The sequence below is a fragment of the Rhamphochromis sp. 'chilingali' genome (assembly GCF_963969265.1).
Source record: "Rhamphochromis sp. 'chilingali' genome assembly, chromosome: 6".
NCBI lineage: Eukaryota > Metazoa > Chordata > Actinopteri > Cichliformes > Cichlidae > Rhamphochromis > Rhamphochromis sp. 'chilingali'.
Genome location: NC_137933.1, coordinates 22,562,453 through 22,585,783, shown reverse-complemented (window position 1 = coordinate 22,585,783; position 23,331 = coordinate 22,562,453). Strand labels below are relative to the sequence as shown.

Here is a 23,331-nt window from a genome sequence, read left to right as displayed (position 1 = left end):
TGCCCTCCAAGGTGCTCAGGAACTTTTACTCGTGCACCATAGAGAGCATCCTGGCGGGAAACATCTTAACCTGGTTCGGGAACAGCACCATGCAGGACAGACGAGCTCTACAGAGGGTTGTGCGGTCAGCTGAGCGCACCATCCGCTCCGAGCTCCCTGACCTGCACTCAATCTACAGCAGGCGGTGCTGGACCAAGGCCAGGAAGATCGTGAAGGACCTCAGCCATCCCAACAACAGACTGTTCTCTCTGTTGAGGTCAGGAAAGCGATTCCGCTCCCTGAAGACCAACACAGAGAGACTGAGGAGGAGCTTCTTCCCGCAGGCGATACGGTCTCTCAATCACACCACCACACAGTACTGACCCACACATATGGTTCTTACACACACACTGGACTTTCTGGACTTTGTTTTTGCACAACACTGGTCACTATATTCTTCATTTCCGGTTAATACTTGTACAGCTGCTGTTATTGTGTATATATTTATTTATATTTAGATTTCTTCATACATTCTTATATAGTTCTATATTGTGTATTGTGTATTTTGTTGTACAGTTATTTTATTTTCAACTTTAATTTATATATTTATCTTTATCTTATTCTTCCCAGTTAAATTTACCCTTCATTCTAATTTGTGTTGTACAGTTATTTCATTTTTAACCTTAATTTATATTTTATTCCTTCCTAGTTAAATTTACCCTTTTTAATTTTTCATATTTATTTCCTATCTTATTCATAGCCTTTTCCTTTTTTGTTCTCTTTAGGTCACGAGCAGTTGTCCAAGCATTTCACTACATATCGTACTGTGTATGACTGTACGTGACAAATAAAATTTGAATTTGAATTTGAATTTGAAGCTGGCACTTCTGACTGACCGGTGTCATGGCAGAGTGTATGTCAACCAGATGTGGGCCAGGTCTGGCAATGATGGCACTATTTATGTTCCTGTTTTCCTATTTTAGTTAGAAGACCCAAATGCCATGTTGCAATACTATACTGCTATGGTAGCCAACATTTCAAATGCAGGTTTGACAGGTTTGTGAGTGTACACTTTATCCAAAACCTAGTGATGGTTTACTCATCTTTGCCAGTGGGTGGCTGTAGCTCAAGAGGTAGAGCAGGTCACCTACTGATCAGAAGGTTAGTGGTTCAATCCTTGGCTCCTCCAGTCTGCATGTCAAGAGTGTGAATGTAGTTAGGAAGCACTGAGTTTGGAGAAATTGTGTAAATGTGGCATGTCGTATAAAGTACTTTGGGTAATCCGGGACACTAGAAAAGCGCTATATAATAATCAGATCATTCACTGTCTGAATAGAGCTTCGTCATGTTACGTTTGCACTGTTTTGCATGTTCTGACACATGTTGTTATTACATGGCTTGATAAGGCACACATTAGGCTGACATCTGGGGCCAACTTACAACTTACACATGGCCCACATACCGCAAAGAATGACGGGCCTTTGGTGGCCCAGATCAGGTTTGCCAGAGGTAGTTCACACATGGGCCAGCAGCAGACACACTGATGGTCCTGTGCTGGCCCATGTATGGGCCAGATCCGGGCCATACAATTTTGCTATGTGGGAAGTTTCTGGACCTTGTTGGTGAAGTCAGTGGAGTTTTTGATGTGATGGGGTGCGTTCCCCAGAAGGGGAGCTAGGATGTTGGCGAGGTTCTTGGAAATGTTGTAGGCAGCTGAATTTATACTGCTAACTGTTTATACTGTCTGAGTGGGACTCCATCTTGGCGGATCTTCGGAGGTCCCACCCACACACCTAACACCCACTCACATCTTGCGTAATTTGATCTCAATAAGTCACATGATGGCAAGGTCTCACAGTAGTTTCGCCCGAAACCTTCTGCTGATAATGACCCACACAATTTTTTAACCCATATGATGATGCACATGATAAATAGTGGGTCAGTGAACCTCTTAAGGGACAACTCCCACTAAGGCTTAAATACCTGGGACTTTCCACCATTTGGTCTTAGAACTGAGAGGTGAAACGTCTTCAAGAAACTTAAAGAAGTCCAGTCAATTTTCTTTGCAAGCTCTTTAGATTACTGTGACCTGGATGACTTAGAGCCTACACATACATTGTTGCTTTATGTACCTGTGCATTTTCGAATGTTTGCATTCCAGGTGTTGTATGTTTTTTGTTTTTTTTTACAGGTGCAGCAGCTGGCAATACATTGTGCATTTCTAGTTGATCTTCATCCTTTCATTATGTCTTCCCCAACCCCTCCTCTTTTTTTTTGCCTGTCCTGCCTTAAACATTGTCATACTGTATACCACATATAATGTAATAACTGAAATAACAGAAATAGAAATAAAGAAATAAACAGATAAACCATGAACAAGAGGAGCCTATAGAGAATTTATAGAGCTGGTCTTGGAAAAGCAAAATGTGTTTGGCACAGCAGTGCATATAATTCTGATTGATAAAACTGCCAGACAGGACAGGATTTAAAAGGAAAGGGAGAAAAAACTATGAAAGAAAGGTTGTGTCTGTTGCTGTAGGCAAATTGGTTTCACTTTGTCCTGTCTGTGTAGGTCAAACAGCAAAGTCAGCTACAGCGCAGCTCAGCAACTGCTGGGACAAACTGAATCTTTTTCTCGTGTTCAAGGACATGACAGAGCTTCTCATCAGCAGCATGAACTCTAGCATTTCTGTTGAAGGACACTCAGCCAGTCTTTTTAAATAACAGTTCACCCCCATCTGCAAACATACATTACAACACAAGGAAAACAACATTAATCATAGGGATTATATTAGCTTATCGTTTTTTCACTGTTCCTTAAATATCCAGTTATGCAAACCTCACAGGTAGGTTGACAAGTTGGAGTGGAGTAGACAAATATTTATGTTATTTGTCTTTCTATCCCTCATAGAGACTCCAGGGAAGGACGACGATGGTCAGCCGGATACATCATTCTCTGACTCGTCACTGTTTGCTCACTGGGGTCAAGAGCTCAGTCCAGACAACCGGCGAGTGGCTCTGAAGCAGTTCCAGTACTATGGATATAATGCCTACCTCAGTGATCGTCTCTCTTTAGACAGGCCAATAGCAGACCTCAGGCCTGATGGGTAAGACTGGTACAAGACTGGTTTCCTTCCCACTGTTGCCAAAGTGCTTGCTCATAGGGGGTCATATGATTGTTGGGTTTTTCTCTGTATCTATGACTTGTGTTGTGATTTGGCGCTATATAAATAAAATTGAATTGAATTGAATTGAATTACAAAAATGTTCAAACACTGCAATGAGATGCATTGAATTAGATGTAGCATGCAATAACATATTTAAAAAAATATGTATGCATGTATGTATGATACACATTTTACATGTATCAACGATGAAGGCAACTTATCACATTAATGAGTATGGGTGCAAACTAATGGGGCACACAATGTAGATCCTGGGGGCTTCTTTATTTATACAAAGGGAAACACAAAATCCAGGTGACAGGTTCTTGAGACAGGTACATTTATCCTAAAATGTAACACAATGAGTTTTTCTCACTAATTCTTTGCAACTTTTCACATGTAACAATTATGATACGTGTGATACATACACAGTTATGATGTCTATTTACCGGTCACTTTAGTAGGTACACCTTGCTAATACTGGGTTGGACCATCTTTTGCCATAAGAACTGGCTTAATTCTTTATGGCATTCCAGCACATTCCACACATTACAGTGAACTCGCTTTCATGTTCAAGAAACTAATTTGAATTCACTTTGAACACGGTTGGCTTTCCTGCTGTGAGCAGCCATCAGAAAACTGTACTGTGGTCACACTGCAGTCATAAAGAGATAGATGTGGTCAGCAACAATACTCAGGCTGTGGAGTTTAAATCATTCTCAGTTAATGCTAAGGGGCCCTAAGTGTGCCAAGAAAATATCTTCCACATTATTACACCACCAAAATCAGCCTGAAGGCAGAATGGATCTATGCCTTCATGTTTTTATGCCAAATTCTGACTCTATTGTGCAAATGTCATACCAGTCAGCCTTTTTCTGTTGTCCAGTTGTAGTGAGCTTGGGTATATTGTAGCCTCACTTTCCTGTTTTTAGCTGACAAGAGTGGCTCTCTTTCTGGTCTCTGCTGCTGTAGAACATCTGCTTCAAGGTTAGACATGTGCATTCAGAGATGCTCTTCTGCATATCTTGGTTTTAAATTAATGTTTTTTTGAGTTATTGTTGTGTTCTCTTTTTTAGCTACTGATACAGGGTTTAATTAAGCTATTTGCAAAAAAATAGACTCCAATGAGTCATCATAGCAGAACAGAATCCTAGCAGTGATAGAAATTCAGACAGGACTAGGCTTGGTGGCATCGAAGGTCAGGGTAAGAGACAGAGACGGGGAGGAGTCTGAACAGTAGAATGACAAAAGAGCAGTAAGAAAGCAGAATAGAGGCTGATTGGCAGTGATGTGGATGATTTGGTTAATTAACCAAACAAAAGATATGTTTACATGTGTGCATTATGTCTATAAATTTGTACATGCATTTATTTTAATATATTGGCCCTTGAAATGTAATAGCTTAGAGTTATTTGTGAGAGATTACTGCTCATATGTAAAACTTCCGGCACATTCAAAACAGTTCCCACATACAGGAATCCCTTTTGTGGGATAAATTTTAGGAATTCTATTTTAGCTTTCTTATTAAAACTGAATGAAAACAAGAAGTACGGGCAATGTCATCTTAAAATTTATTTAAAAACTACAAAAAAATACTTCCTAATTAAAGAAACACAAACACAAAACATAAGTGCTCACAACTTGCATATTGACCGGTTATCTGGTAATTGTAGTGCAGCTTAATGAAGAGATTAATAAAATACTAGAATTTCACTCATTAAAACTGGAGCGCAGATGTATTGGACAGGTTGTACCACAGAGTAGATACAACACCACAAACACAGAGGTCAAATTCACCCATCAGTCAAAGCGGTCAGAATAACCACACCCCTATCTTGAAGCCTTAATATTAATACTACTTAATCGCTTAATATTAATATAACTTTTGATATTAAGTGAACTAAAATGTTCCCTTTCATACTTTCATAGTTGTTATGAAAGTATGAAGGGGAAAATTAAAGGCCCATTTTCTTCAGGCAGTTATTTTTACTTTGAAGTTGGGGGTTTTGATATTGGAGTTTTTGGGGATTGATTCATATTTGGAAGCTTTGAAGGAGCTTAAATTAGCACTTTGTCTTTAGCTTCCTTTATAAGCCCTGGAGGTTGCAGCTTGGCAGTGAAAAGTAAATGGAGTCATCCTGTGGGGACCATGAACATCTGTTCTAAATTTATGGGCCACAGCAATTGACCAAACAAAAAAATAAAAATCCTGAACTGGCAAATATTGTTCTTAAAATTTTTATTTTCTATTTTCTATTTGGAAAACTGCATTTCTGTAATTCACCCACTAAACTATAAAACATCACAAAACTATGCAATGTTAAAAAATCTATAACAGAATCAAATCTTTGTTATTTGTGTTAAAAAAAACATTAAACATTTTTAAAATCTAATACTGATGATAAACTGATGATTAACTAAGAATTACCTGATGGTTTTTGTCTCTAATCTCACTGTAAACATCCATGTACTGGCTAAAGAAATCTACACTGGCATTGTGTTCTGATTTTTAGCTCTAATGAAAAATCACTTTGAAGTGACAAAGAATTTACAAGGTCACATGGAAAAACACTGCCTCAGTAATTGAAACCCAATGAAGAGTTTACTTTTGCCTAAAGCATGCAACACCACTCACTACCTACTAATGAGTGAATTATGTTATTGATGCAAGAAAAATGCAGTTTTAACTGGGGTTGTCAAAGGGCAATTCTTACTCTACAAATATCTGTTACAAATCGCCCATTTAAAGGTGCTGGGGCAGCTGTAATACATATTTATCCCAACAGTCAAAGGTAAAGACTACTATTCTGGAGAAAACCCCAACAATCAAGAAATTCCCCTGTGAGCAAGCACTTAAATGGACACAACACAAGAATCATTCACATCACCAAACGTGATTGTGCACCTTCTTAGCGATGACAATTTAATGAAGGCCACTCCACAGTCCAAAAAATGTGATCACACAAGTTATTCCAAACAAAAATCAGGGAAAAAATTACATCACATCATCACGTTTGGGACCAGACATATGTAGATGGCTCCATGGTGGAGAATAAATGGCGATATAGTGCAAAGGTTTACACAGCTTAAAGAACTTTTGGACATTTTCTTCTCCGAACTCAATTCAGAACATTCATTCTTACTGACACTGGCTCTGCACACTCATTGAGACAGTTCCAGGGGAGACATTAATCACGCATGTTTTGTGTCTCTGTTTCACATTTCGCAAACATTATGCCTGAGCCATGGCTTTCTGCAGATACAAAAAGAAAGGAGAGCACGATGAGCATGGACAGTTGTTGAATTTTTCTGAGTGGTGTAGAAGCAAATAAAATAACACAGTCCTAACCCAATTCTCTTCTTTTTAATTAAATTAAATGTTCATTTCTAGAGGATATTATGGGGAGGTTTTAACTAATTTTGCTACTGTTGTTATTGAGGTAGTTGTCTGTGAACACAGGAGCCATAGAACCACACAGATAAACACCTGGGTCATTTAAAAATACCTCTGTTCAGACTGAAAGCTATGTTTCCCGGACTTTTATTGGCATTTTGTGCAGCTTCCTCTTTCTGCAAATCTTGGAAACAGACATTTAGTTTCCTTTCAGGAGAAGAAGCTGGACTCATTATTCACAATGCAAATGTCAACATGTGGTGACAGAAAACAGTGTTTTGAAAGAGAAAGAGAGGAGCGGGAGATTGATGACAGACCTTACCACTTTTCTTTTCCCTCTGCCTTGCAGAGCACCAGCAGTGCACTAGCACCTGTATTTGTTAGATTAACCATAAACCAGTGACAACATTTATGCGTTGATAATCGGATATAAGGTTCTGATAGTCTGCCAAGAAGACACTTTGGCAAGAAACCTGACAATATCTCACTCTCAAGCGGGATAGTGTCAAACGTGTCTGTTAATCATTTAGACAAGCTGAAGGTCTAAACGTTGCCTCTTATTTGTTATTTGTCCTCCACAGGTGCAGAAACATTACTTATCCCTTGAACCTCCCTCAAGTGAGCATTGTGTTCATTTTTGTGAATGAAGCCTTGTCTGTCATTCTGCGGTCTATTCACTCTGCCGTCAACAGGACACCTTCCCACCTGCTCAAAGAGATAATCCTGGTGGACGACAACAGCAATAATAGTAAGTACCCACATTTTATGTAACAGAAATTGACTGTTTGTCTAGCTGTAGCTCAGCAGCCACAAACAGGCAATAGATGCCTTTCCAGCTAGATTGAAGTAATAGGCATGGATTTGCAATTAGGGTGACACTTTGTCTACTATGCATTTCTAAGAGTTTTATGTGGTTTGATCACAAGCGCAAAAGTGAGTAAGCAGTGTGTTGATCTACCTTTCCCTAAGCTTCCATCTGATAATTGTCTTGTCACATCCAATTACTCCCAAGGTAATGGAGAACACCATCAGATAAAGATATTGTTTTGTTGGGTTACAGGTTGTGTAAAAACCGTGTGGAAGCCCATCCTGGATGCTATCAGAATAATCCTTCAGCATCTCTCTCTCCTTCTCTGCCTTTGTTGGTTTTGGGGGAGAGCTGAGCAATTCCAGCCAAAGTTGTTCAAAATTACCTTCAACAAAATATATACACTCAACAAAAATATAAACGCAACACCTTTGTTACTGCTCCCATTCCCCATGGGATGGACGTAGAGACCTAAAATTCATTCCAGATACACAATATAACCATCCCTCCCAAACAGTGGTCACAAATCAGTCCAAATGTGTGGTAGTGGGCACATCTGCTATATTGAGATAATCCATCCCACCTCACAGGTGTGCCACATCAGGATGCTGATCTGACATCATGAGTAGTGCACAGGTGTACCTCAGACTGCCCACAACAAAAGGCCACCCTGGAATGTGCAGTTTTTTGCGCTATTGGGGGTCTGGGGACCCAGAACCGGTCAGTATCTGGTGTGACCACCATTTGCCTCATGCAGTGCAACACATCGTCGCATGGAGTCTATCAGATTGTCAATTGTGGCCTGTGGAATGTTGGTCCACTCCACTTCAATGGCTGTGCGAGGTTGTTGGATATTCGTGGGAACTGGTACACGCTGTCGTATACGCCGGTCAAGCACATCCCGAACATGCTCAATGGGTGACATGTCCGGTGAGTATGCTGGCCATGCAAGAACTGGGACATTCTCAGCTGCCATCTGCCCTGAACAATGTGAACCATGATTCATCCGTGAAGCGCACACCTCTCCAACGTGCCAGACGCTATCGAATGTGAGCATTTGCCCACACAAGTCTATTACGGCGACGAGCTGGAGTCAGGTCAAGACCCCGATGAGGACGACGAGCATGCAGTTGAGCGTCCCTGAGACGGTTTCTGACAGTTTGTGCAGAAATTGTTTGGTTGTGCAAACCAATTGTTCCAGCAGCTGTCTGGGTGGCTGGTCTCAGACGATCTTGGAGGTGAACCTGCTGGATGTAGAGGTCCTGGGCTGGTGTGGTTACACGAGGTCTGCGGTTGTGAGGCCGGTTGGATGTGCTGCCATATTCTCTGAAACGCCTGTGGAGACGGCTTATGGTTGAGAAATGAGCATTCAATGCACGGGCGACAGATCTGGTTGACATTCCTGCTGTCAGCATGCCAATTGCACGCTCCCTCATTGCTTGTGGCATCTGTGGCATTTTGCTGTGAGACAAAACTGCACATTCCAGGGTGGCCTTTTGTTGTGGGCAGTCTGAGGTACACCTGTGCACTACTCATGATGTCAGATCAGCATCCTGATGTGGCACACCTGAGGTGGGATGGATTATCTCAATATAGCAGATGTGCCCACTACCACACATTTGGACTGATTTGTGACCACTGTTTGGGAGGGATGGTTATATTGTGTATCTGGAATGAATTTTAGGTCTCTACGTCCATCCCATGGGGAATGGGAGCAGTAACAAAGGTGTTGCGTTTATATTTTTGTTGAGTGTATATATAGTTTAAATATCGGTGTTTGCTTGCAGTCAGTATCTGTATTGCTGCTCCTCTGAGGGCCTTCAAACTCCTTTAATGTTAATTAGGAGCTGTGTACACTGGGTTTAACTGATGGATGAATAACACTAATTAGCTGCAAAGCCAGGAAATTTGCCCCAAGGCAGATAACAATCCAGCAAGGTGATGAAGTGTTTGTACATATCTTGTCTGCATTTGCAAACCTAATTCTTACATCTGCATGCATTGGATGTTGAGTAAACACTGTCAGGTCAAAAAGACATTTAATATATGCGTGTAACTACTGAGCTCTGTTCCTTCTGCTCTGCTATCACTGACATGACTGATGTGTGAGATCACTGACAGGTGACTTTAGTCTGCTTTGCAGAGCACAAGATATAGACTTGAAGTCACCTGTGAAAGTGGACCTGATAATTTACAGCAGAAGACTTTAACTACATCACAAAGGCAGAAAGCAGGCTATAAAAAGGTAATGATACTGTGCCAAGGTCATTTATAGGCTTTTCACTTTTAAATAGGCTCTGCACCTTGTAACAGGAACTGAGACAACCATTACGGGCCAATCAACAGGGGAAATTCTGGCACTGGGAGGAATATGTTTACCAGAGTCAATAATGCACAACATGGAGCATTGCCTGTAGCCTGCTGGAGCAAAACATAGATCACTGTGGTATGTCTTGATAACTTACCTCAACTCGACTGAATAAGGATTATCTCTCTCCTTCTGGCTGTTACTGGCCATAAAGTTGGATTTATCCAAATGTATCATATAAAAAAAAATGTAAAACCCAGAAGTCTCGTCCCAAATTACAACTAATATTCATTCATATTTCATCAGGTAATTGAGAGCTGGAGAGCAGTTGCCTTCAGCGCCTTCAGAGACCCAAGTCATGCGTTGACATTTTGCTGATGGCATTTCGCCCTGTTTGCTTGAGCACTCCGTCACACTGCGTATGATAGGCCTGGTGTTATCATTATCACCATGACTGTGAATCTTATCTGTGCTAAATGTCGTTAGCCTGTTGACCTGTGATGCTGCTGATAGTGCTGAAAGGGTCATCATCCAGAGCTTACCTCTGAGGCACCCACGGCCTTGCATTAGTCATCGGCCGCTGTCACAGCTCACCTCCGAGACATTAGCATGCAGGAGAACGTGTAGCCATCAAGGTAGAGAAGGGCAAATTGACCTAGCTGATTCCTCCTTAATTGGATAATGTCCCAAGCTGTGGGCCGCGAAAGACTTGTCCGTGTAAAAGTAGGGTTTTGCAAGGGTATCGCTTATTAGACAGGCTCAGAGGACTTATGATCCATTCTTTACCCTAAAATGTAATATGTTAGGGTGTAGAGTTCTATGATGAGACACTAACCTGAAAGAAAACGGACAGCAGAAAGAAAAAATCATGCTTATAGTAATGTAAAATTGTTGAAGAAGACTGTCTCTGCATCATCCATCTAGACATTCAAAGGCTAGCCTGCTGATTAGCCTCTGTAGGCAACATGCAATCTTTTGCCAAGGTTTCCTGTTCACTCATTTAAGTAAGGAGATAGAGATAATAAAAAGCTTACATTTCATTAGAAGATAGTTTTAAGATTACATTTTAACAAATATAATGTTCTGCCACACAGACTATTTATGCAAACTTTTCTCAAAAGGGATTAAAAAACGTGAAAATAATTTAAGCATGCTTAAGCATTCAGAAATTTCCTCCCTTGCCTTCATGTAAAAATAGTCATAGGCAGAGATTACTATGGCTTTTAACAGTTGTCAAAAACTGCCTGAGTTTTCTGATATATGATAGAGTCTAATATGCTTGTTGGCTAATTAATCCTTTAGTCACAAAAGTTAAATGTAAAGTTCTCAGAAACTAGTGAACTAACCATAATAGTCTCCGCTCCTTTAAAAACAGAAATAGATTCAGTTTGCTAAAGAACTTTCTGGCATGTTTTATGGCAATTTGTTACTGACCAGTAACCACTGACTTAGTGTGGAATGGTTCAGCCCCTCATGTGTGCAAAAAGGTTCCAGCATCTGTTGGAAACCACTGAGATATCCATCAAGCAGTTACTACAGGTCCAGCCAGTGAAAGCTGGAGGCTACGCAAAAGTTATGATATGATCAGAAACAAAAGATTGTATTAGTGTTCAAATTGTTGTTAATATGTACTGCCAAGAATGTGTCCAGATATTTTCCTGTTCTTTGACAATGCTTACTGAAACGTCCGTACCAGAAAAGTCTTCATCAACGTCTAGAGAATGATAAACAGGCAGTGCCAATTTGTGATAGAACTGTTAGCAATGTACTCTATGTTCACCATGTTTTGTTTTTTTAGCTTTTTTATTTATTTATTTATTTTTAAACAAACTGCCTTTGGACTTTTTGGCTTGATTGTGGAGGAAGAGCAGTTCTCAGTTGGATATTTTAAACACTGATTTTCACTACCACTGAGTTGTGCAGTGAGAAATTGCCAAGTGATGCTGTGCAAACTACTCATCAACTGCGAGACCTGTATCCATGACGATTTGCCATCTGCTGTGCAAGCAGTAACTCCTGCTTGCTGATAAATGGTGTTTAGTTTGAACATGCATGAAAGAAACATAATATTCAAGGCATAGTCAGATTGGCTCAGTTCATAGAAACATTTATGTAAGTTATGATGAAAGATAGATGAGGAAGGAAACAATGACTAAAATCCCATTCATCAAATATCCTTTGCCTGGTTGTGCACGCAATGATATATATGACACAGTCACAGCTAATTCCCTGTGCAGCTAGGAGAAAATCTGAACAAGAGGATTTTAAGCCCTGTAGCCATATGGAAAGCTTTCAAGGTTTGTTCAGGAAAAATTGTTCATTCAGGAAATCCTTTTCTATAACTGTGTTACATCTGACTGAGAATAGGCTTGAGGTGAGCTAAATGGCAGGTTCTTCTAGTTTGCCACTCACCATTAGATTTGCTATTCATCCTCTGAATGAGAAAAACCTTGACTTTTCTTTGATACTTGTAAATTATGTACTGGAATTAGTGCACGGCTGCACAGTGATGTTATAGCCTGTTTTGCTTGTTGTTCGAGTCCAACTCTATCCCAAAGCCCATTGCTTTCCAGCAGAGCCTCAGCCGGATATTGGTCCTGAAAGATTGATGAGCGTTGGCTATCAGCTATTCCTGGTGTAATGAAGTGTGTTTTATTAGGATTTGTTATGAGGAATAAGAGCATCATTCTTATTTTCAGTGCACACACACATTAGTATGTTTTAATTATTGATGGATTAAAACTTATAGATCTGTTGCAGCTGCTTTATTGGCTTTAGCCAAAGTAAATGGAATTATATAGCTAATCTCTCTACTAAATGCCTTTAAACTTGAATTAGTACAAAAATTACTCTGCTTTGAGTTTGAGAAATCTCATTAGGGGCAAATTCACATTTCAGTTGTTAGCTGATTGCAGTTAATAAGGAGGTACAGAAACCAACTGTTACTGACTCCTCTTCCTACTGTAATACTCAACATACAGGACATGTAAAATACCACAGTTTCATGTGGCATGTAGTGCATGTTCATTACTATGAGAATTAATGTGCTTTTGAATTATTTATTACCTGGCAGGAAATGGCAGCCGTCCACTGGAATAAATTAAACACACTCTGACTCTTTTCTGTTGAAGCACTCCTGTTTCCACATGTGGTCTGCTTGTAGTCCAGTTTTGGTTGCATGCAGATAAACAGTGTGAATGGAGAGCAAAAGATAGATGGCATTTCCTAAATGCAATCTCGAAACCAACAGATTGCTTTACAAGAGCTTCTTAAAATGTATCTTTATTCGTAAACAATGATTAGTGTGAGAAACAACTGTACCCATCATCCAAAAGTTGGATGTTGCCTCCAAAGCATAAGTCAACAAACTAGTGATTTATTCCAGAATACGTAAATCTTTTTGTTTTTTACTTTTGTTGCTCGATGACATTTTGTGTCTGGAAAGTGTGAGTGTGCACAAACTGAAATAAGTGGCATCTCCTGCGCTCACATTTATAGGTGGGATATCTTATCTATATTATCACTCTTCATAGAGTTTGTTGACATTATATAATTCAGACTCAAGGGTGAAGGCAGGATAGCGGACATTTTATAGAACAGCTTCACGTACCTGTGTATCCCACAGGCCAACTGGAACTATGATCAAGATGCAAGAAGGTCAACCGTAGCCAAATACATCCAGAAAGTAAGACAGGTGCTCAGAAGCCAGCTGAATGGTAGGAATAGGATCTGAGCCATCAATAAATAAGCCCTATGAGTCATCAGATACTCACCTGGAATACTAAGCTGGCCACAGGAGACATAGATGCCACTGATGTCAAGACGCAAAAACTCCTCACAATTCATTGAGGTTTTAACCCAGAGTCCAGCACTCTGAGGCTCTACGAGCACCAGAAAGAGAGAGGGTGAAGATTTATTAGCGTCATAACCTAAATCCTTGAAAAAACACAGAGCATCTATGAATACATCTGGAAGATAGTCCCCTGAGATGAGTGCCTCAGGCACTCAGACAGTCAATGATGAGGAACAGAAGGAGGAACTGTGCCATCAGATAGAGGAAGGGGCTGACAAGACATCCTACCAGTGGCTAGAAAAGGCCAGCATAAAGGACAGCACAGACACAGAGTGTATGAGGAGTCTACCACAGTCAGAAGGACCCAAGCTGCAGAATGTCCAAACTTACCCCAGAGACTATCCATCACAAAGGAAGAGGAAAAAAGATGCAGAGGAGGCAGAACCAAGTAGCTGGGATAGTGTATGGGATCATCTATGTTTATTATAGACTCGAAGTCTCCAACTCCTGATAGGAGACACCAACAAAGGTGGATGTAGTGATGGATCTGGCAATCCCAGTAGACAACATCAGAAAGAATGATTGTTAATAAATAGCAAAGGACCAGGGGCTGAAGGAACAGCTGCAGCAGATGTGGAAGGTAAAGGTCAAAGTGCTCCCAGTGGTAATAGGAGCATAAGAAGCTTTAAAGCTCAACATCAGAGGTCTCTGCCCAGAAAAGTGCAGTCCTAGGAACAGCTAAATAATCCGCCGAACCGTCAAACTCCCAAGTGTCTTGTAGAGGACCCGAGCTTGAGGAACACATGCACCACCACCCCAAGTTCAGCAAGAGGGAGATTTATTTTTTATAAAACAAGACCCCTTATTAACTTCACCTTGGGTGGCAATGTAGTATGCTAGGAATTATGTGATGTCAGCAGACTAGTGTGTCCGCATGTGTGTGTATAAGAACCTGTGCAATTCTTTGGCTTTGGCAATCATGTTGCTTTACTGTGAATATCAATGTAAAGAAAGACATAATAAAATTGTCATACTCCACATATGGAGGAGATGAAGATAATTACTGCTTTTGCAACCCTTGAAAGGATTCCAAAAGAAAACATGAGCTCTTAGCACTCATTTCTGCTCTTTCTATAGGAATTCAATGCTGTGGATTCACTGGATCATATGGTATGAGACTTGTTTACTAACAGTTGTCAAAATTAACTATTAAGTCAGAAGCCAGCAGAAAATAAGGCTGAAAAATATTTCATTTAAAGACCACATATTGGTTTGCTGAATGCATTGTTGGACTGTGGGGAGTCTTTACATTCCAAGAAAATATGCTGCCTTTATTATCTTTGTAGAGTTGATGAGGACTGGACCGTACAACTTTTGAATAACAGAAACTTTCTTTAACAGAACTTTTTGCTAGCATTATTCGTTTAGAAAATCAAACTTATTTTTTTTCTAAAGCACCTCACACTGCCTCTAATAAAGCTAGCACAGCATAATTTCACGGTAGCCACTTTTTGTCTTCTCGCAGCTGCTTCTCACTCTCTTCAAACTGAAAAGATGGTTAAAACAGTGGGAACACAGCCTCGGGTGATTTATGTAAGGAATGATAAAACACAGTACTGATAAAACTTTTATTTTTCCCCCCAGCTTTATCTGGTTGATAGTACAGTACAGAGCTATGATGTAATTTTGCCTTATCACACTGGTCTATGCTGATATTTTACAGCAGACTCAGAAGCTTGGCCTTTTTGAAAGAATTAGTTTCCGTCTCAGTCTGTTTCACTATCCTTGGCATTTTTCTAGTCGAAGCACAAGGTGAACCTGTAAATGTGCTGTTGTAATTTATTGCATTTTTGAGAAAATTACCAAAAATGTGGCTCTCTCAAAACCTTGAAGTAAAATACATATTTATTTGTCATGTAAGCAGCAATGAGTCATATTCTCCATGGCGTGATTCATCACACAGTATACAGCTCAGGTAATAATGGAGGTAAACTTTGAATCCAAACATCAAACCACAGACATTTCATCTCCTCCTTCCATGTTTTGAAAAGCATTGCAGGCTGAGTTCTCAATATTGCAATATCCCGTTATGACTGGTAAGCCCCATGGAGGTCTGCAGTGCTGGCTCAAGCTGCTGCCTGTTTGGTCCAGTGATCAAAGCAGTGAAGCAGAAGTGCTGCTGGCCTCCGACCAGTGAAATACTGCCCACTGGAGGAGGACATGATGTGTTCTTGTGGGTGGAAGTTTACTTCTAAGTAGCTCTCACTTTTCTTACCCTTTTCAAATGATATCTTCAGACACCGATATGCATTCGTTTGTTTCTTGCAGATGAGCTAAAGGAGAAACTTCATGATTTTGTGTCTGAGACTAACAGCCAACGTCCAGGATTCATAAAGATGGTGCGGCACGACAAGCAGGAGGGTTTGATCCGGTCCCGAGTGAGTGGGTGGAGGGTTGCTACCGCCCCAGTCGTTGCCCTCTTTGATGCCCACGTTGAGTTCAGTGTCGGATGGTGAGTAACTCACAAGTGCAGCATGTGAAAAGCTCAGCTTAGCAGCACAAGAGCGCCGCTTCTTGAGCCATATTGCTCTGTGAGGGTTGATTGTTTCTTTTTTTCAATCGAACCATCAAACTTCCTTTATATAAATAGCAGGTTAGCGCAGGTTCCAAAAGAGTACGAACAGATTCAGCTGAAAAAAATTAAATCATATTTAAAGCTAGATAAAATAAATTAACAAGACATACTGTAAAATAAAAATATAATGTACACATACACAATGTGCATTACAAGCAAGTGGATAAAAATTAAGTTACACTACTGTAGATTAAATAAAATTGAGAGACAAAAAATTGTAACAAAACTGCAAATTCACTTAAATCTAATTTTAGAAATGTATTGTGTATATATTACTTTAAAAGAAAGAAATTTGCTATGTCTTTATAATGAACTAAGTAAATAAAAAATACAGTACATGATATTCATACATCAAAAAGCCAAGCTGAGTAGTTTTATGTTTACGACTGAATAAACAGCACTTCGGGCTCTTCTCAGGACTCACTCACTCGCACTAAGAGTGGGCCAGAGCATAAAAAAGCTGCATCCCTGCCCAAAGATTTTTGTTCTGCACTTTGAAACAACTGACTTGTGCTAGAGAATGTGAAGAGCCTCAGTGATTCACACAATATATACATTTACATGTACGCCAAGCAAGACAATAAACTTTTGTTCTGCCGGCAACAGTAATTTGTATCTTTGTATGACAAGATCACTGAAACACATCAACTAACAGTTAAAAATACAGAGTCCGATATTAAATGTGAATTCAAAGGTGCAGGGGTTCTTTGTCACTTTTCAAACCGGCATGTAAGACCCACTCGTGTATTTAGATGAGAAGCATAAAGACCTCACTCCCTTTGGTCAAAATCACATCAAAATTAAAGAATATGATTTTTTTAAGGGGAAAAAGTGGATTTTAGGTGCCTTAATAAAAATAAAATAACAGTTATATTCAAATTTTCCACAGTATTTGAAGGGCACACACATGCATAGATGGGAATTTAGATGTATACTGATTGTATAAGTGCAGTTTATTGTAATTATTTATTATAGCAGATCCAACCTCTGTTATAGCTCATAATATAATTTTAAATTTTTCTCTGTGTGTGTGTGTGTGTGTGTGTGTGTGTGTGTGTGTGTGTGTGTGTGTGTGTGTGTGTGTGTGTGTGTGTGTGTGTGTGTGTGTGTGTTCCTGTTATTGTGTATTGTGTTAGTTTTTCCATGAATTGTATTTTTTGAAAAACTGTTTGGAAAAGAAAAAATGTGTAATTGTGTGTAAACAAATCTTATCTCTTCCTATTTTGATTAAAAAATATAATTTCCATAAAGCTTTGAGATGAGCAATGAACTGAATAAAATTGTTTACTGAACAAATACCCTAACCTGACAAGTGTGGTCATAGAGTCGATGGAGAAAGCACGCAACAACACATACTGACACTGAAATATCTTTCTCTCTCCATATTTACAGGGCTGAACCTATTCTGCAGAGAATTAAAGAAGACAGAACCCGGATAATCTCCCCATCCTTTGATAACATCAAATATGACACTTTTGAGATTGAAGAGTATCCGCTGTCTGCACAGGGCTTTGATTGGGAGCTGTGGTGTCGCTACCTCAACCCACCCAAGTCCTGGTGGCACAAGGGCAACAAGACTGCACCAATTCAGTAAGAGAACTACATAATTGTTTTTAGCCTAAATAAAATAAAGTGATTAAAGTATTCAAAAACACATGTAAATCCTGCTAAAAATGGATTTTATGCACTTCCCTGAACGTTTTACAAATGTTCTTGGGTCACACATCTTTTCCTGCCTTCTGTTACTATAGCAACTGTGTCACGCTAACATTATATGTGCAGAGGATAGCAACTGATAAAATTTAAAAAAGCTCATCTTCATCCCCTTAAATCCTTCAGGAGCCCAGCTCTGATTGGCTGCTTTGTGGTGGATAGGCTGTACTTTGAGGAGATTGGTCTGCTCGATGAAGGGATGGAGGTGTATGGGGGTGAAAACGTGGAGCTGGGCATCAGGGTGAGTAATGATGTTACTCCTCTAGCTATGGGCCATTGTTCATCCAGGTAATGTGTGGAAAATTAACTATGATAATGAAACTTAATGGTTGTTAGGAGCAAGGTCGCCGAGGTCTTCACTCACTGGTTCATATGTAAAATGCTAAACTCATAAGCCTTACCTTGGAAAGTGTAATTTGGCTTCAAGCAATGGTCTCTGTGCATTTAAAAATTGTGTGGGGGAAAGAAATATGAAGCAGCCTTTGGGGTTATGTAGAATATCCATTATACAAACTGTCAACACTGTATTTTTGCTGAATGCTACTGTTTTTAATCTAAAAACTAGAGAACTGTAAAATAAGGCTGGCACTTCAAATTACTGCTGATCAAAACATTCTTTGGAAAGTTCTTAGAAATATATAACTCACAAAACAATCTCCCTTCATGGCACACATAGTAGTAGTAGTAGTATCACACTGCCCAATAAGTACAGCAAGTGATACTGAGTGTTAAAAACAATGAAAGGTGTCCACTGCAGGCAAGGTCTTTATTTTAATTTAATTTTTTTGATCTTTCATCATTTTTTGGGCTTCTGCTTCTGGTGAACTCCACTGTCACTCCTTTTACTGTTGCAGGACACTTGTCAACTCTATCCACGTCCACAGACGTGCAATCGGGATTTTGGAGAACTGCACAGGAGTGTCCCATAAAAACCAACCATAAAAATGTATTCTGATGGACACATTTGCGGGACCATAAAAATATGTTTTTCTCCTGTTGGTAGGTGTTCAGTTGGCCATGTAACCTACTGTACATCTATCTCTGAATGCACTGACTCTAACTCATGACAGTCTAACGCAGACTGTCTCAGGACTATATGTATTACTATCCTTATAAGAGAAGGATAGAAAGCGAAACCAAGTATATTTTTGAAGAATATGTTTTGTTTTGTTTTGTTTTTAAGGAACAGGGAAATTTGGGAAAATATTAATATTGGCATATTGCTTATTTGGAAAATTAAACTGCAAAACTAACATTTTACTTCTCCCATTACAATAAAAAAAAAAAAGTGAATACTGGCCTAGACTTAGCATAGCTTGGCTCGAATTAGCTGCTTTGTTTTTTATTGTTACCTTATCAAGGCACAGAGATCATTTCTCTTCCTTTTTTTACATAAATTTACAACAAGAAAAATAGTAGAAAAACAGGGAGGCCATGCATTGCAAATGGTGAGATGATTTGACTGGAACAAGTGACTCGAGCAGAGGGAATTATCCCTTTTTTCCTACTGTACCTGGAATACACTGTGACATATTCCCTCATGTAGATTTAGCTAGAACAAATGATCACTACTAATGAATTCTGAAGTCTGAATGATCACCTTCATGCCCCGGCGATCCCTCTGAAGCACATGTGAGACTCTGATAGCAACCGTGTGTGAACAGAATGCTGACATTGTTTAGAGCAGAGAGATGCACCGTGTCTGCCGTTGAGTTGCGTCCTTCTAACAGTGCTTTAATTAATTTGTACACCCTCATCAGCTTTGTCTGGGAGCTGAAAATCGCTTTTGTGTGCATTCACTTCAGCAGAAACAAAAGCAGATGGGCCAGAGCTATAAGTACCCTCTAGCTGATGATAGCACACATGTACTATACCAAGATCATTAATGCAGCTATCAGCAGGTTTATTAAAAGCAAGAAACGAGGGACAGCTCCTCCTCAACTGCACTTTCCCTGGATTTTTTTTTTTTTGTGAGCAGAAAATGGAGACAAGTTTTTGACAGGATGCTGAATGTAGAAATAACCATTCTCACTAATGACAGAGATGCAATCATCAGTAAAGAAGGGTGATTAGTCCTGCAAGTCATTACATGCTTTTAGAATTCCCGAGTCTGATAATAGCCCCAGTGCCTGATTCATAGCTGAACACATTGATGATTTTATCACATATATTATAACCCATCGCTTTGCCTTCTTGCTTTATTATCTTAGCTTTGAGTTCAGTCTTTGTCCACCATGTTGTTTACTTCCATGGTTATAATTGACTGAAGGAACTTGCCCTTGCTGGGAGTTAAATGCAGTTTATAGTTCTGCAGCATTTTTGAAACAGAGGGTGAGACAATGAGCTTAGAGCTACAAGTCTGAAGGACCCTGGCTTGGCTCCAGATTAACAGTCCCATAGAGCCCCAACAGGGTCTGTTTGTCTGTCTGTAGCGTATTGGTCATGCCTCCAGACCACCTGCCAGCATGCAAACTGGCTGCTGACGAATCTTCAGAGACACAGTCAAGCCAGGCCAAAAACTGCAGGCTTTGGCTGGGGTTTTAAAGGGCTTGTGCTCTGTAGAGTGAGGTTTGAATGAACTGCTGCTCTATGATCACATTTGGTCACAATGCAGAAGAATAATATTTGACTATCTGGATGTGTTGTTTTCATAAATGGCATCTTATGTGTATAACTGAAGGGGGATGCATCTCATCGTGCCTATGAACAGGGGATTATACATTTCTGCCATATGTGAAAAAATCCAGCATCATGTGCTTCATATAAGGTTTTTATTTTATGCTATTTAACATAAGAGCTAGATTCTTTTGTTCTGGTACACATTAGAATAAAAAAAACTGTTTGATTAAATCCAGTACCAGTCAAATGTTGGGACACACCTGAGAACATTTCTCTTTATCTGACAAGTTTATAAACGTGATGCATAGTGCATATAAAAGAGTATTTGACTATTATACACAGTTAGCAGTCAGTGCGCTAAATCCATCGTAACTGTATTTTGTCAAATGTAAATTTAATGCAGTTTGTTCTGAATATGTAAAATTCATAACATAGAATATCAGGGATGTTTAGAAGTAAGACATTTTACAGGGAAATCTCTAAATAACCCAGATCATTTTTTGGTTCAAGATGAATCTCTGGTTTAGTTTTCCTCTCTCCTGGCTGTTGATGATTTACCCCAAATAATTATTTACCAAAGTAAGCTAGGAACAAAATATACACATCTTTAGTAGAATGTACAATTGTCTGTTATGAATCAGTTATTTAAAGCAGTTTAAAGTCAATGTTTTGCAGAAGCTCCAACAAAACAAAAAGGTAATCCAGATTCAGAAGTCAAACAGAGCAGGAGAACAGATAATCTTATTTATACTAAATATCTTCATATATCTTTACCAAATCCCCAGTAAAAACTTGAATTCACATTTTGAGTGCCCACCAAAGACTGAACGGAGACCACTTTTACAAATTCACATTTTCATTACATTATATATGTATTTATAACCAGTATCATATAATGCATTGCAATTTCTAATTGCCATCTACTGCTGCCTGTAGGACGCTAATGCTAGTGCTTTATCTTTCTTTTTAAGCGGTCTTTACAGATACAAAACTATTGACTGCAAAATAGCTACTGAGTTACACGTGATAAAAGCAGTGTTGGTCAAGTTACTTGAAAAAAGTAATCAGTAACTAATTACTGACTAGTTACTACTCAGTAACTAATTACTGATTACTTCCTCAGAAAAGTAATCCTGTTACTTTACTGATTCTTATTTTCAAAAGTAATTAGTTACTTAGTTACATAGTTACTTTAAAAAAAAAAGATTTACAACCTGAATAGGTAATAAAGCAATAGATCTTTAAGCCCAATCCAATTTTTTCTGCATAATCCATCATATAAAATGTAATCAAATGAAAAAGTCTCTTTTTGAAACTAGTTTTATTAGTTTTAATCTTTTAATTTTACGCATGAAGCAAACATTAAATTATATTCAACATTCTCTGACTGGAAGAAATTTGTTTAACATTTAAACCTATTTTCTGCACATTCCAGCACATAAAATAAAATAGGTTTTTGTGTTTACACTCAGTCTTTCAGATAAATGCAAGTAAAACACAGCAGAAAATAAATAAAATCGAAGACTCAGCGGTCCTGTTGCTCTATTTTCACCTATATAGCAGGAGTGGGGCAGGCGGAGTTTTGCCCTGGTGCAGGTGTGTCCAGTGTTGTCAACTTAGTGACTTTGTCGCTATATTTAGCAAGTTTTCAGACCCCCTTAGCGACTTTTTTTCTAAAAAGCGACTAGCGACAAATCTGGCGACTTTTTCTGGTGTTATTGGTCTTATTTACGATGACTTTTTGACATCAAAGCGGGTATCGCTTTTACTCTCAACAAGCAGCGGGTGCTGCCGTGGGTACCACGCCTGTTCCAAAGCACTCACGAGCGGAGGATAGTCCTCCCCCAGCTGCTATCAAGGCAGAAGACGTTTACACCTATGTGTCCAAACTGCAAATGAATCGCGCATGAGCGAAGCCGCTGGTCCCGCACTGTCTGTAACGCAATCAGTTCTTCTTTTACTGTTATGCTGTTTTGTGGATCACGAGGTTTAAAACTACTTATACACACACAGTAACTCCACCAGAGTGCCTATTTCGGGTCACTTTTGCCGGTCCAAGCCCGGATAAAGGAGCAGGGTTGGAATTGTGACATTAAAAAAAAACAATAATTGCTAAAATAAATGTCATTTATTTAGGTCGCCGGTTCGATCCCAGGGCTCTCTGTCCTGGTCGTTGTGTCCCTGGGCAAGACACTTTACCCCACTTGCCTACTGGTCTTGGCCAGAGGGGCCGATGGCGCGATATGGCAGCCTCGCTTCTGTCAGTCTGCCCCAGGGCAGCTGTGGCTACAACTGTAGCTTGCCTCCACCAGTGTATGAATGTGAGAGTGAATATGAGAGTGGTATTGTAAAGCGCTTTGGGTGCCTTGAAAAGCGCTATATAAATCCAATCCATTATTATTATTATTATTATTAATTTGTAGTTCTAAATTAACTCTAAATGCATTTAAGACGTTTTTACTCACTTCATGTCTCTTCCACTATGTTATTTCTCTCTCCAACAACATAGGTTACAATTATATTAGCATGACCAATCATGCAAATTAGCCGATGACGTCATTTAGCGACTTCTAGCAACTTTTAGGACAGCCAATAGCGATTTTCCTTACTGAAGAGTTGGCAACACTGGGTGTGTTGTAGCGGTCAGTGGAAGGATCTGGGAGTTTCACATTCCCGTGGCAGTGTACTGTCGGTGCTTGCTCGGAAGTTTAGGGGGTTTTTTTGCTGTAAAAAGAAGTTTTCTTCCCAGTGAACAGAGGACGCTAATGTTTTTGTCACTTTTTACAGAATCAAACTCAAAATAACGCTTTAAACACTGCACGGTCATACTCTCTCCCGCACTCTATGTTAGCCATTGTTGATCTGCACACAGCTGTTGCCACGAATGTCGCACTCGCTTACATCATTGTCATGAGACA

At 39.5% G+C, this 23,331-nt stretch overlaps 1 protein-coding gene across 2 annotated transcripts in view; it reads left to right on the top strand.

Moving 5' to 3' along the window:
- The window catches only part of galnt18b (UDP-N-acetyl-alpha-D-galactosamine:polypeptide N-acetylgalactosaminyltransferase 18b), a 100,707-nt gene that overhangs the window by 36,990 nt on the left and 40,386 nt on the right, over positions 1–23,331 (top strand). Inside the window, exons 2-7 of one of the 2 annotated variants that reach the window (XM_080885101.1) lie at positions 2,891–3,086; positions 7,119–7,285; positions 14,584–14,616; positions 15,775–15,958; positions 17,474–17,671; positions 17,921–18,035. In XM_080885101.1, the coding sequence (XP_080741227.1) occupies positions 2,891–3,086; positions 7,119–7,285; positions 14,584–14,616; positions 15,775–15,958; positions 17,474–17,671; positions 17,921–18,035 (893 nt within the window). The remainder of the gene's footprint in view (positions 1–2,890; positions 3,087–7,118; positions 7,286–14,583; positions 14,617–15,774; positions 15,959–17,473; positions 17,672–17,920; positions 18,036–23,331) is intronic. The other variant, XM_080885102.1, reaches the window with a different exon arrangement.